Raw genomic sequence first — 16049 nt, 5'->3', positions numbered from 1 at the left:
TAAACTTTATTCGTATAAGTAAACTTCTTGAAAACGAAGCAGTGAATTTTGAATGATCTATACACAGAAGACAGCGATTGATTACAATAACTATTGACTGTTGTTGTAATTAACTTGTCAACACAGGCTTCAACGATCATTTGAAATTGCTAAAGACTTTTCACTCGTTATTGCAGTGTGACATTTTAATACAGTACGGTTTTTTTCCAAAACTAGCCTCTAATTCGATGTTAAAAATCATATTGGTAGTGGTCCTTCTTATCGTTTGATAAGAACGACATCGTTGATATTGTTTGAGGGGTATAGCGTGAACTTTAGTTAAAGTTTTTTTCCTTTTTATTCTTGCTATATAGGTGTAAAAAAACTCCGATCTAATTAAAAAATGTGTGTATTAGCTGAATACTTTGATGTATTTAGTTTTGTTGGTTTTATCTTATTTAGATATTTAGTCGAATCGAAATCCGAATTTGAATTGTAACACGGGTTTCAACACGTTTTATCACGTGATGTTCTAAGGTTAAGTGGTGATCCATACAGCAGTAGAGTCGAGCCTTCCAGCGCTCCGTAGGTCAAGTGAATATGTGTGGTTGTAATTTTGACTGGAATAAGTGTCGAAAGAGAGGCCGTGGCCCCCCTCTCTCTCTCTCGGCGCTGCTGGGTGCCCACGGACCCGTTCTCCGTTCTCTGCCAATATTTTGTGTACAGTCGGTCAAATAGCTTTTTATTCGTATATACCTTATTGGCTCGAGCGGCTTGGCAGTAGGACCGCCATTCAACCCTCGCCTTATACACTACCGCTACCACTACAGTACTAGTATCCGGGGCCCCGGCCAAAGCCAGAATCAGTATCGGGGCCCGTCGGAGCCAGTGGCATCCACTAGTCCGTCTCTTACGCCACACTACACCTACTCCTACTGACATACACTACTCACTACTCACTACACACTACACACTACACTCTACACTATACATCTATCCTACTCTAGTCTAACCTTGTGCTGATAGCCTTGGGACGGCCAAGAAGTTATTTGATAGCCCACGTTCGGCGCGTAGTTTCCAGCTTGATACATACCCGCACTTCTTCACTCACCCGCGCATTAGTTCGTTCCGTTCACATACACTTACACTACTATTTCCTTATTCTTCTCTATTTTCTTCGATCGTCGATAGCGGAAAAATCGATCGGGAGCTTAGCCCCGCCTTCCGCGACGGAGGGCTGCCAATGAGCGTAGGCTCCCGCAATTCCTCCACGCCCTCCGCATTCCGTCCTGGTATCAACTAGACAACCGACTGCGGTGACGGTGGTGCGGACCGCGAGACACTGAGCTCTCTCCTCTCCCCGGACCGACAGTTTTATTTTCAAACCGAGGGTTGCGAAACGTCCTCACCGAGCGAATCCGTCATTCGCGCATCCGACGCGGGCGACCAGAGGCTGACGACACTGCGGGACTGTGGTGATGTGGAGTGCGCTGGTCTGTGGAGCTGTTACAGGTGAACTCGCGGTTCTAGAGACGCAGTGACAGTGACAGGCATGGTGTCTAGTGGGATGTGTGAGAGCGACTGTCGATGTAGTGGTCGAGGAGCAGGTCCACGGCATGAGGTAGGGGGCGTTACCCCAGTGCCCGCGCACTCTCGCGCCGCCTACCGCCCCCACGTCACCATTGGTCCTTACACTACAATACCGCCTCACAGACACTACAACCCGTCATCGACTTACCGTTCCGATTACAAGGCAGGTAGACACCTGTTTGATCGACGAAATCACCCGTGTCCGACATAAGGAATGATAAGAAACTCGAGTCGGTAGCGGTTGTACTTGAGTTTCACCTTGTACTTTACATTCTGCGAGAATTGAAGTAAAACCCAAAAATGTGTTAAGACTTTGGATGGTATAATAAACAGCTGGTTTAGGCATATGACTAGACAATGTTTACAAGGGTGACTCGACAATATCTGCCAAGGGTTTGAATGAGTAGGCTACTGTGTAATCTTTTTACGCTAAAGAGGGAGATGTATTATTATAGCCTGTCTTGCAAGAGCATCGTAACGATTTCCCTAGTCCCTAGTATATCCAAAACTTTATGTTGAACCGTAAATCTTAATGTTAAACATAATTCAATAGATAACCATAAATCAATGATAGGACAGACTACACTGTCATAGCATTGATTTATGGTAAATTACGAGTTTTTGACAAGTAAGATGAAACAGTCTTAGAATAATATGTATGGTGTCTCTGGTAGCAAATTTCTCTATAGTTCTATAGAGCAGGAACTATTACCGTAGGTGGCACGGCAAGAGCTAGACCCGGGGCCGATTTACTTTTTAATTTTGATGTCCCTAGAGGCCAAAATCACTATTCGTTAAAATGCATGTACATGTCCGTGAACACGATAACTCGAACAATTTTGGTACTATTTTGAAGAAATTTGACATGAACTGTGTGACTTGATACACTTCATTAAGTTCGTGGACCATCAAGATCCAGGAGAATGGGTAAATGGGTTGTCAAAGTTTTCAAATTTTAACTCTTAAAACATAAAGTACTCAATTTTCATTAAAACCATCGTTCGTAGAGCTAAAAACAAATAATGGTTTACCCATAATAAAGCGTTGTTTTAGAATTAAAGATAGTGGAGAAAATAAAAAAAGCTGTACAGTACATTTAAAATGCCCAAGCTATTCTTATGGTTGTAGTTTACTTGGTTACAAATATTTTTCGATCAAATTTGATGAATGAAAATGTTGATCTATTTTATACTACACTATTATTTATTTACAAAGAAACAATTTTTCCTTCCCTGTAGCAGCAATCCTCGATACTCGTTGAATCTAATGTTATTGGAATAGGGAATGGTTTGAGTAAAAATCCAATCAGACAAAAATAAATTTGCTTTGTAGGCTATGCAGGTTTGCGGCTCAGGGGTATATAAGTCTAGTACTTACATCTCTGTGATAGTATCGAAACACTGAAATTTATGGCTGTAATTCGATTCTCACTGAACATTGTTCATAATATGTTAGTCTATTATGTTTATATCAAATTACATGCTCCATAATGATATAAATTTTACGGAAACTTTAGTTCAATGATATTAATATGAATACAAGACTGTTACTTAAAAAATATTCTGGACAACCTGAACAATAATCCCCCATCCATTAACACATGAAACTAAACTGAATTACCCGTGTTACAGTAAATAATAAGTTCGGCTACGAACGTAAGTAATCTATGGTAAAATTACTCAATTTATCGCTTGTATATGCAAATTTGAATGAATAGTGTATTTGGCCTCTGGGGACATCAAAATGAAAACTTTAATCGGTCCCGGGCCTAGGTCTTGCCCTGCCACCTAAGGTAAATAGCTCTTTCCCTATAGAGATATTCGCTAAAAGTAGACAATTGAATTGGCTCACAGAGAGTGTTGAAGTCTAATATTTGATGAATCATAAAATATGCAATCGTGAACAAAGCTCTGTACTTTTTGGCTTGGTTAAAAAGTCTCAGTGTTTGATGGAAAGTGGTAATCTACAACGGGGCGCTCTAGCGGAGGCTCAACCGAACTACATTCATGTTTATTATAAAACCTGCAATAGCTTTAACATGGAATGGATAGTTCTATCTACAGCCAAGGGTTTTATATAGAGACAACTATAGTATACATAGCCAGCATGGAACTTAAAGTATCAAGAGGAGGATGTCTACGGTTATTTCGTAATTGTAAAATATGATACACGTAAAATTGTACGTAGTACATCTTTAAACTTAGCATACACAAGTTAATGATTCGGCAGAGTAAGTTTACATCAAGCTTCCCCTCCGATCTACAGGGTAGTAACTACGACTGCACATGTTATAGTAACATTAGTGACGATAATAAACTTCCTTCATGTTGGTAGTACTGCGTGAATGAAGGATCAAAACATGCATTCACACGATTATTCATACATAAACATTTGAACATTGTGAACTTGAGTAAGTAGAGCACTTATAGCGTATGGTACATAGTAACAGTCAACAACTAACTTCTAAGTTAGATCAGCAGCAACTGCACGTATGACGTATGTCTCAGGATAGGTGAATTGCTGAACATTGAGATTTCAAAAACATACATTCACGCAATTCTCTATAAGAAAAATGTTTAAACTCTTGTGAAAAGTAAAACACTTATAGGTTATGGAGTATGGCCGTCAGGCAATATTACAATAGATTATATTAGATTTGTACTAGAGCACGTATTTTGAGGCAAAGATTACTGAAAGAGTGTTGAATTGAGATTAAATCAGCTGTTTCGTAAATTAGGGCCAATTACTGTAAATCCAATTATGAACAGCTGGTTGTAGTTTCAAGCCATCAAAATGCTACTGACTTTCGTTAGGATTGAACCGGCGACCTTCTGATTAGTAAACAGCACTCATCTCCCTAGATATGAGTAGGGGGTGTTCCGTAAGTAAACAGCCTAACTCCAGGAAATGGTTATATGGGTCAAAATAAAGAGAAAATCAGTAATAACATTTGTTTCAAAAATCGCTTCGTTAACCAGATATCCGTAATTTTGTATTTTTTACATAAACATTTTTTTTGAATTTTTTAATTGATCTTTATAAAACTTGGTATGTAGGTTAAAGAAGGAAAGACCAATCAATGTTAGAACAAAAATTCATCTTGATTCAACTTAAAATTTCAAAATGGCGGCAATTTTAATTTTTTAAACCTGAATTACTTAAAAACAAAAACAGTTTATTTTATGAAATGATGTCAAGAACACTTTTATTTAATATTTTTAATACCCTATCAAACGATACCAAGTTCAAAAAGATCGAATAAGAAATAGCTGAAATATTACGATTTTAGTTGTAAAATGGGGCAAACCTGACTAGCTTCTGCCGTATTCTACCCCATATTGTAACTAAAAATCGTAATATTTCAGCTATTTGATCGTGTTGAACTTGGTATTGTTTGATAGGGCGTTAAAAATACCAAATAAAAATGTTCTTGACATTTTTTTCATAAAATGAGCCGTTTTTGAGTAATTTAAGTTAAACATATTAAAATTGCCACCATTTTGAAGTTTTAAGATAAATCAAGATGAATTTTTGTTATAACATTGGTCTTTTCTACTTTTACCTAAACACCAAGTTTTTTAAAGATCGGTTGAAAAAAATCAAAAATCAAAATGTTTATGCAAAAAATACAAAAAGGCGGATATCTGGTTAACGAAGTGATTTTGGAAATGTTATTCCTGATTTTCTCTTTATTTTGACCCATGGAACCATTTTGCGGAGTTTGGCTGTTTACTTACGGGACACCCTGTATAAAATGGAGTCGAGTAGGGTCAGCGATAACACGACGCGCGTATTCCGGAGGCTGTGGCACAGTGGACTAGTGGAGTTGGATCAATGTGGAGGAGGATTGCCAAGCGAGAGGTGTGTACGAGGACGGTGCCAAGTCCCCACGTGGTCGACCGTACACGGGACCGTGTCCTGTCCGCGGCGGTATAATCGATAGTGGATCCCTACGATGCCAAGGGATGGAGTCAAAACTACGATGCTGCCAGCTTCGGCCCGTCACAACATCGCTGGCCTTGAATGTTGGACGCTTCCAGGCTTTAGCCACCTTTCCATTGACACTATATCTTTACACTATATCAATAACAATTGTTTATTTGTTTGTAAACTACACAAGTTTACATTATCGTATAAACAATGTGAGGAACGACATGGTATAAGAGTCGTGCTTCGGTCTCCTAAGTCTGGAGTTCTAATTCCGCCAAAAATGCCTTTTAGCTATTAGATAGGCTAATGATTGTACCACACTTAGGGCTTAGCCAAAAGTAATGTGTTACAGATATCTTTTCTCAAATAAAAGCATAGATTAATCTGCAGTACACTGATGAAATCGGGGAAGTGTTCAAAAACAAAATATCCACCAATACAATTTTAATACTATTTAAAGGTTCTTCCAAAAGAAGGGATACCAGTTAACGTAGTAATAATAACTCCGATGTCGTACGGTATGGGAAATATTTTATTCGTTGAATGATTAACCATATTTTGTAACTAACGCAATAGTCATTATTGTTTTTACACTTATTACTCATTAAACCATGCTAAATGCTCAAAATTTGTATTATTTCACTCAATTTATCGCAGTTAGAAGAATTAGCGTATGCCTTGAAAGTAACCGTCGATTCACGGGTTTTACCTAGTATAATATAAATAAGAGTCCATCAGGATCAATTGACATGAAACTCAAAGCTAAATTTTAAACTTGCGAACACTCGATGCAAAAAATAAACATAAAATCGTTTTATATTTGACATTCTATTTAGTCAAAATGCGGTCATTATCAATAATTAGCATTCATAATTTTCACTTCACTGAGTTAAGATAGTTAATGAATACATCAAGTGTAATATACAAATAAACTGTTAATTTAAAACTGCAATACCTTCAAGTAATTAATTGAAAAGTCTTGATACTAAATTTGCCCGAAAGCTGTACTTATGTTAAGAAGTCGTGATTAATTGGTCGTTTAATTATTGCATTGACTGTTTACGTATTACAATTAAAACTAAAGATACGTAATAATATTAAATTCCTCAATAGTGTAAACGATTCATTAGGATCCTTGGTTTTTTTTCAATTACAGTAGTGTGCTTTTAATTAACTGATTCAAAGTTGATTATCTTTATTCTTAAGTCACATCCAGTCACATCTAATCCATTAAAATTACGAACTAAAATATGTCATACAGTACTTGCAAGGAAAACTATACATATTTCAGAACTTGCCAAAGACTGTTCTAAAGATAGCTTGATGGCCGTGGCGACACAAAATCATTGTAGCACATACAGAAAGTGGATTTAGTATTTAGTTTTAGTATTAGCCCTACATTCCTTGTTCAAGTTATCGTTTTAACGGATATTTATATATGCATGTCTATATTTGTATTGATCTTAGCCCAAATAGTTTAGCCTAGACACATTTTACATGGTGTATTAAAAATTCATGCTTATATTCTCTGAACTAAAAATTGGATTAAAAGTCATAGAAATGCTAAAGCAGGGGAGAGAAGGCGTCTCAAGCAGTGGGCGGGGTGGTACCTCCCTTTGCGCAGGTACAGAGGTGAAACCCTGCACACGTAATACCCCTTTGATACATTTCAATCTCGAAGCTAAGATTGTCTTCATTATCCTCACGTTAAGGTTAAAATAAAATGTCAACACTTTTACATGAAAGATACTAGTCCCAAATTGTTGTTTTCTATACGTTCGTGAATGCAAATGAGTTTACGCCACCCTACATTATTTTGACGAACTTCCCACGCAAGGATTTAGTCCAGAAAACAGCTGTTTGCCGCCAGCTTATTCAAATTGGGTTTCATTGCGTACTACTGTACTGTAATGAGTTTTACCGGACACCAATCAGCTGATTATACTGTATTTAGGTGGCAATGAGTGGTTCTAAACAAAAACATAACCCTTAAGAGAGGTTATGACCAGTGATTTTTAGTCCTTTAGTTGGTGGAAATATATAAGGATTTGTACGGATTTAGTAGTATGGCGTAAACTATCGTACGTAACTCGTCCAAAATGTGTGTACCGGACTCGTATGGTAATCCTGTACTCGACTTCGTCTCGCACGGGAACGATCACACTCGTCCGGTAAACACTTATTTTCAGGACTAGTAACGTAATATACTATTACGCACATTAAAACCTACTTTTATCTTCTAATAATGTATGGTTAAAAATGGTGAGTGTATGGAAATAGTAGATTATTAAGTTTAAAAAATGCATCATAATTATTTGACGTCATAATGACTTGTGACTAAACCGTTAAGGAATACAGCTTATAGCGAATTTCCCCTATAGGTAAGAATGGTAAGACCCAAAATCGATTTACTTTTTTCAATTTAATGTCACCAATGGGACCAAATGCCTTTACATATATCATCGCGTGGATCTTAAATACCCCCGCCGCAGCAAACCTGCCGACTAAGCGAATTTCCATTTGCCTGAATTGATTTTCAATTGAATGTATTTAATTAACATTAGGTTTTATGAGTACCTAGGCTTGGTGCTACAGGGAGGGTAAAAAAGTGTATTTTTTGTAAAATATGAATAACTTTGTATAAAATAAATAAATTTACCAAGTTTGATTAAAATATATCCATAAACAAGCAAACTACAACATTTTACAATATTCTCCATAAGAATAACATGGGAATTTTAAAATAACGTTTTTTTGAATTTTCTCCGTAACCAATAATTGTACAAAAACACTTGGATATACTGAATTATTTCTTTTTTTAAGCTCTTTAAAAAGGTCCGGAGAGAAATTGGGAAATTTTGTGTTTAGAGGGTAAAAAATTAGAAAAACCAATTTTTACCCCGTAAAACCCCCCATAAAACCCTGTTCAAATGGTCCGATCATGCTGGTTCGCGAACTCATTCAAGTTTATCCCGCCTTACACCTTCAAACCAAATTTCATCAAAATCGGACAAAAATTACTCAAGTTATCGTGTTCACGAACACATATATATATAAATATATATATATATATATATATATACATATATAAAAATTTGAACTAATGGTGTTTTTGGCCTCTGGGGACATCAAAATGAAAAAGTAAATGGGTCCCGGGCCTAGGTCTTACCGTGCCACCTACGGTAATAGCTACTTCCCTATGGGGAAATTCGCTGAAACAACAAATTGTTCATATCGAACTGTTCCAAGTTTGTTTGTTGCTTTATATACAAACACGAATCTGCAATATATTTTGAAAATACTTGACGTTTATATCAAAACATGTCTACTCATGCACAATTTTACCCACAGTGTAAGTCATAGACTTTTGTCAGTATTCTAATAGAAAACACCAAACGCAAGTACTCATAAATGATTAAAAGATAAAATTTACTTAATTTTATTTAATGCAATAAGATAAAATCAGTTTTACTTTGCTAAACGTATCAAGTATATAATTAATAACATTTTTAATTATTTTGCTACAATTTACAAACGTTAGAATTCGATGTTTATTCTTATTTATATTATATTATACATAAAATAAAAGCTATTTTTGAATAACAGCTGTTAAAAATAGATTCCATGTATACTTCAGCATCGAAAAGTTAATACCCTCGATCGAAACATATAAAATACGTCATGTGTATGATAATTTAATATATACATTAAACAACATGTAGCAAATGTCTGTGCTGCATACATTTGGTATCATAATAAGGTTCAAACTAGGAATTATGTTGCATACGTAAGCAATTTTCAAGGTTTAATTCATCATATTACAGTTGTTCTACAATAGTCAATATATTTTGTTTTTTTTTTCATCAAATAATTCCGTTATGATTTGGTTAACTAACTTTTTTCTATCAAGCCAGCAGGCGCACAGGCATATGTCTGCTGATTCCATAAGTTAAATAAAATTAAGTAATACAGAAATGTTCTTTCGTTATCTTGACTTTAGTTTATAGTGTTGTCATTTATTATGTTTTCTTAAGTTTGTATTTGATTTGTTCATGCTGTATATTAAGTTGAATAAACATATAATTTAATTCACTCATTCATACATTTCATCCCTTCGACGGCAGGCCTACTGATCCGATTTCGCCAGGTATTAGGGTAAGATTGATGCACTCTTCATGTATTTAATTATATTTTTTCAAGCTGTACGTTATCATAAATAAATAAATCCTTGATGTTGGTTTTCAAACATAGATTTAACCATGTTCATTTTAATTTCCTATTTGACTTGAACAATTTGTTGCCTGTTATTTATTTTCTTTGCTGTCCAGTTTTTCTGTGATAAATATTTGCTGTCAGTTCTAAAAAGTATTATATTTGTTTTTATATATATTGTAAATCATCTTTTGATAAAAAGAATAGCTTTTTAATTAAGGATTGATTAAGTGTGTAAGCATAATAATAGATCAAAATTTGTAAAGTGTATTAACATGATTAGAGATAAATATCGGTAGAGTGTGAAGGCATCATTATCATTTTGAGTGTGAACGGTTGGTTACTCAGGCTGTTGGCGTAATTTCACAACTTATTAGAATTTTAAAATTTCAAAAGTTTTTTTAAGCAGTATTTCATTTATATGTTGTATAACGTATCGTGATAGGGGCAAATGTTTCTCACTCTATAATTCCGTTTTAATTACATTTAGAGATTATTTAAATTAAAGAACTGTAACCATTTCCTAAAATATGAACCTTTATGAATTACATGTTGATCAACTTGTATCCAATCAAGTCAATGGGGGTAGATTTCTTAGAGGACTCCAACATAGTGTTTAAAGACTATGCAGATGTGTGCCAATATATATTTAGGTCTACAACATTTTACCTAATTTCACCTAACATGTTCGAAAAGTATAGATGTAATTCTTATAAAATAAATATTAAATAAATTTATTCCAAATGTCATGGCATTCTATCGTTTAAACAAAAGTCATAATTTAAGCTTGAAACTAAGTAACTACGTCGTTTAATTATTCGTAATTCAAAACTATCTGTTGAAAGCAAAATTCATTTTATTTCATTTTATTAAAATATAAAATATTTTTAAGCACTGTGATATGTCATAATCAAGTTATTCATCGAAACATCAAAATAACTTTTAACAGAGAATAAATTAACGGGAAACAGAATTGTATGAATAGAGAAAAAGCGTATATATGAAAAAGATAAATAAGCGGAGTGAGTTGCACGGGTAGAGGCCCCCAGCGGTGAAGGCGATATATGACTCTGTCCCGACTAACGTATGTGGTCCAACTGCGAGAATTATACAGCTACAAACTCATTTGTATGAAAAAACAGGACTATATAGTAAAATTACACCAATGTTCGGGTATCACTAACTACATAAATTGACCAGAGTTGGAGCCACGGAACCCGGTACACGGTCCCTGGATTCCGCATTGCGAGTCCACGTCATAACCTTGCTACTGGAACTGACTAACACCGGTCTTGCCACAGGCTTCTCAACTAATCACCACAAGACTGTTGATATTTGTACTAACATATATAGCGCAGCAATGCACAACAAAACAATTGAATAATGTGATCTAACCATAAGGATCCTTACGTTGCTGCAGAATTTCTAATGATCCACTGGGTATTCATGATTCCACTACGAATGTTATTGTCTAATTAAGTGTTGTTTACGGATTAAAGAACACAATATTATATATGATATATATATAGTCTGATTAGTAGTGAGGACACATACACGGAAAACGTTGAATAATTATTAAGTTTAAGTTTTTAATACCACAACACTGAGGTATTTGGGTAAAGATAGCTGACCTGTAGTTTCGTAGATTTCGTCATACCACATTACTGTTGTTAGGAGGAAGGATATGCAATGTCACCACAAACTGTGGTAACTGGGTACCACAGTTAGTGGCGACATTTGTTCATATAACAATAATGTGGTAAGTGAATTGTGATAACAGTTCTCAAACCACAATAGTGAGTTGAGATAAGACATTATTTACATCACAATACTGTGATAAAAGCGTGGCGTTAGCTTGGTCACACACAACACTAGTGAGTAAGGACTTGCCGTTGTGGTGGGGTACCTTCAACTGCGCCGACGAGCCGCGTGGTGCAGTTAAGCCTCTCTACGCGCTGTTCCATAAATCAGACATCTCCGAAACTAATGTGCCTCACTCCCGTATCATTCATCGGGATAAGCACGAGAAAACACACAATCAAATTGAATAGAGCCGATTATTAATGATGGAGATTGCGCTACTGTTGCGGCGACTGGCTCATTTGTTGAGTCTATGCGGCGACTGGAGGCCTGGTAGCTTAGTTGTTCACATATAGCCGAGTATCGTACATCAACTGCATTATAGAGGGCAGACACACTAGCGAACTAACCGATCGGATAAATTGTTGAGCTACTGCATACAACTTAACTCATATGCATTACATGTGTGTGACATTTGGATGACAATGGCAATAGAATTTGGTGAATTTTTTAGAGGTTGGCGGCCTCTTTTAACCTTGCATTTGCCCGTCCACATAGACTAACCGCCCGTGCCTGGATCGTATACAGCAAAGCAAGGAGTGAGCCGGTACAGTAGAAAGGTGATATGTACTGATAAAATGTTTTCGGCAGTGACAAGGATCCGAACCCACGACATCCGTTTATGACGTCCGGTCCGTTCGTTATGTTTATTCTATATAAACTATAAGTGAGTATTTCATACTCACTGTCCATATAGGCTTGAATTAAATGTAAGTTATCGGGTATTGCATCCCCCGATCGGGGTAATTGCATAAGTAATATTATAAATAAAGTCATAGAGCAAAGTGTATTCTTCTCTTGTTATAACATTTTGAGTTTCAAGTTATTTATAGTTATTTAATTTATTCGCAGTAAATTTTCCAAAAGAAACATTTCAATGTACACACTTACATTTCTAGTGCTACAAGATTACAACGGTTATGAATAATTAATTAATTTATGTTGAAACGCATTTTGATTTTTGACATTATCACAGTAGACCCTAATTTATCAAATTTTTCATTATCAAGATACGAGTTCGATACTCTTGAGTATAATAGCTTTAATAAAACCGAATTAAACCACATCTTGGCCCACGTCTTTATTTGAGTTTAGAAGGGTCAATTTAGTGGAATACTTTAAAAGTGCTTATAATAAACATAGATGTGAGCATTATTTTGGTACTGTGACCATCATTTGTATAACTCAGTCCTGTTAATTTCTAATTTTGATGTACAGTATGTATTTTTTCTTTCAATATTAAGTTTAATTCTGTAAATACTTCAATTTAAAGGTAACTATGTGTAATATTGATTTTATATAGCTTATAAATTGTTATAAAATAAATCCATATGTAAAATGATTTAACTTGCAAACTGTAACTAAATCATATAATATGCTGTATTTTCATATTGTGGTCAATTTAACAAGAGTGCAAAAGACCTTCGTCAAATTAAAAAGGCCTTTGTTGAACGATAATCGTGTTATTCAATATGAACACATAAAACTATGAAGTAAAACAACATATAATTTCATATTCATTAAATGCAAAGTTCACCCTATATACATCACGTATATAAGATATTCTGTGCTCTTTGTATATACCTTACTCGCCGTTCCATATGAAGCTCACTCCTCGCAATCGTAAGTATAAATCGAGTCTAATTTCTTGGGCTGATTGACATATTCTATCTTGTGGAGAAACGATGTCTTGGACCTGTTGAAGAAAGCGAGTCCTATCTTCACCACTTCCTTGACGTGTCGGAACTCTGAGACGAACTCCAGAGCTCGTTCCTTGATGTCAACTTCTCCTAGAGCGACGTGAGCCTCGTACTCCAGATGATCTTCCACGGAGGCCCTCGAGAAGTTCTTGTTCCGTAACACCCTGTACTGCAGCAGAAACGCACGCTTCTTGGGAGTTCTGCACTGTGGTATCAACACATGTCTGTTAACACTGACTGTATCACTACGAACTGAGGACTCAGATTAATCAGCACTTCTTGCATCGCAATCTCGTACGAGTTTTTGTCTGTGAGTAAATCCCCATCGGGTCCGGCGAATAGATCCCGCAACTCTTGCTCGAACTTGGGGTAATGTCTGTTAATGAGGAGATCCACTATCCTGTAAGCATTCCTTTGATTGTAGCGTTCGAAGGGTTGTTGAAAACAGAAATACGACTTGACTATACACGAGAAAGCAGATAATGCAATAATAATAAGGTTCATGCTTTTAATATACCATGTAACCAGCTTGTGGACGAGTTAAGGAATGAACTTGTCGGCAGCATTTGTCACGAGATTTTCATGGTACGATACAGCTAACGACGACAGATTTTAAGAGTTACTGATAATCACAATTATTTTGCGTGGTCATAGTTGAAATGCCGTAATTTGTCATGAAATATTCTGGAAAGTAATGAGGATACAACTTGTCGTTAGCATTCATTACTATTGGATCAAACAAAGGTACGCACAGAATTGAAAGAAAATAAATACACAGTTTCTTGTTTAAAGTAATAGAGTGACTGGTTACTAATCTCTGTTGACAATCGGTTTCTTATCTGAATACTACTAATATCGATAAACATGCAGTCCTAAAGTAGCAGTTTTGTTCAATCTTAAATCAGGTTGTAAATAGTGTATAACATAAAAATCACACTCTTCGATTTTATTGAGCGAATTTGTGATATTTAGACGTATAAATGAATTTATACTTTTACGTGATTGTTCTTTTTTTGTTATCAATCAGACTTGTACAATATTATAACATAGAGTATAATAAAACATTGCAAAACGGCTGTTTAAAGGTGTGTGCGATTGTTACAGTTTGCGAGATCAATGTTCAATAACCTTGATTTAACGGAATGGAAAATATATTGAGCTATTGAAATCAATATTACACCTGAAACAGTTGGAATAAGTGTTTCCTTTAATATATTGTACATTACCATCTCTTTATTGTCTTTCAGCTCTACAAAAGCAATTGACATTGCCAAAAATAATACAGTAGGTATAATATAAAATAGCATCTTATCGTTAAAACATTAAACATGGACATGGAATACATAACAGGAACAAAATCAGAGAGATAGGATCAAAAGCTTTAGCCAAATCAATAAATGTAGCAGACATATTAATTTTAGCATCACAACCGTTAAAAATATCTGGGATTATGTTTTCCAAGGCCTTGATTGTGGACAAATTTGATCTAAAACCAAACTGACTATCACGGAACAAGTTTTTATTTTTCAAAATATGAATACATTTGTTGGTATAGACAGTGTTGTAATATTTTAGAATGAATTGGGATTAGAGATATCGTTCTGTAATTATTTGGATCTGTTTTTTTTTTGCATTTTTTGAAGATTGGTATTGTAACTGATATTTAATACATTCTGGAAAAGTTTTTTGTTCAATCATCATATTATATAGAATTTTAATATATAATATGATTGTCAGTGGATTTATCAAAAAAGGGCCTATCTTTTTGATTAAATAATTGGAGAATCCATAATAGTCTTCAGCCTTAGAACTACTTAGTCTATTAATGGATTCTATAATATTTAATTGGGAGATTGGTGACCATTGGAATTTTATATCAACCTTTCTTGAAGCTAAGATTAGAGCAATAAGGTCTCTTGCACTTTGTCGGTTAAGTAAAATATATTATTATAGTATTTTCAACAGGTAAACAAAAAAATCCAATTGATCCAGTGATTAATTTAAAAAAAATTCTAATCTTAATCAAGTTACTACAACTACATTTTTGGGCTTAGTAGTTGATGAAAATATTTCATGGAACTCCCATTTTGACCATGTTGTCAGCAAAATCACATCAGAAATTTATACAATTTATAGAATGTCTAAATTTTGTTCAGCAGATATTTAGTACTGTTAACCTTACACCCAACATTTCTGTAATAAAGCATGTTGTAAAGTCACAGCTGCCCAAACATAACCTATTTACACTGATAGTCGGGCAATGGTAATTCCTAACCTAAGCTAAACTCACATATGTTAGGTTGGTTCCTCAGTTGCATACCATATTAGCATATTATTACGGAGGCGGTGTAACGATTTTCTGATACCAAGACTTTAATGCTACTTTGTAAGCATAATGTAGTATTTTAGGTTTACGTTTTCTCCGTATACTTTCAGCTTTGTTCTGCAAATATGTAGACACTGAAGAGGTGCCTGTTCGGTTGGAGAGAGCGGTTTCGAAGCGGGCGGATTAGCACCGAAACCGGTTGCGAGGCCTACATCAACTCCTATAGAAAATACTGCTTCATTTTACCACATGGTATCATATACTCTAAATAAAAATAATTAAGAAATGTGAATGGCATTAGCATAGACTAAAGACAGTTTTGAATAATAATAATGTATTATGTAGTTCCAAATAATACCAATTTAATATTTTTGTCACAACATAAAATATCCAACATACATTATTATAAAAAATGTTGTGAAATATTTGTGTAACATTATCAATTAACGAAT

General features: G+C 35.0%; 1 protein-coding gene across 6 annotated transcripts in view; it reads right to left on the bottom strand.

The window, feature by feature from the left end:
* Positions 1 to 16049, bottom strand: part of LOC128997802 (nuclear factor 1 X-type) — a 241014-nt gene that overhangs the window by 173492 nt on the left and 51473 nt on the right. For 3 of the 6 annotated variants that reach the window (XM_054423515.1, XM_054423516.1, XM_054423520.1), the window contains exon 1: positions 993 to 1600. The exons of 1 other annotated variant lie outside the window; for it this stretch is intronic. In XM_054423515.1, the coding sequence (XP_054279490.1) occupies positions 993 to 1070 (78 nt within the window). In that variant the 5' untranslated portion in view covers positions 1071 to 1600. Of the gene's footprint in view, positions 1 to 992; positions 1601 to 16049 lie in introns of those variants that run through there. 2 more of the 6 variants (XM_054423518.1, XM_054423521.1) reach the window with 2 other exon arrangements.

The sequence above is a fragment of the Macrosteles quadrilineatus genome, unplaced genomic scaffold, assembly GCF_028750875.1.
Source record: "Macrosteles quadrilineatus isolate MER2022 unplaced genomic scaffold, UCM_ALF_1.0 Scaffold_7__1_contigs__length_78375512, whole genome shotgun sequence".
Lineage (NCBI taxonomy): Eukaryota > Metazoa > Arthropoda > Insecta > Hemiptera > Cicadellidae > Macrosteles > Macrosteles quadrilineatus.
Note: the sequence above shows the minus strand (reverse complement) of the source record. Positions and strands in the feature narration are given on the sequence as shown.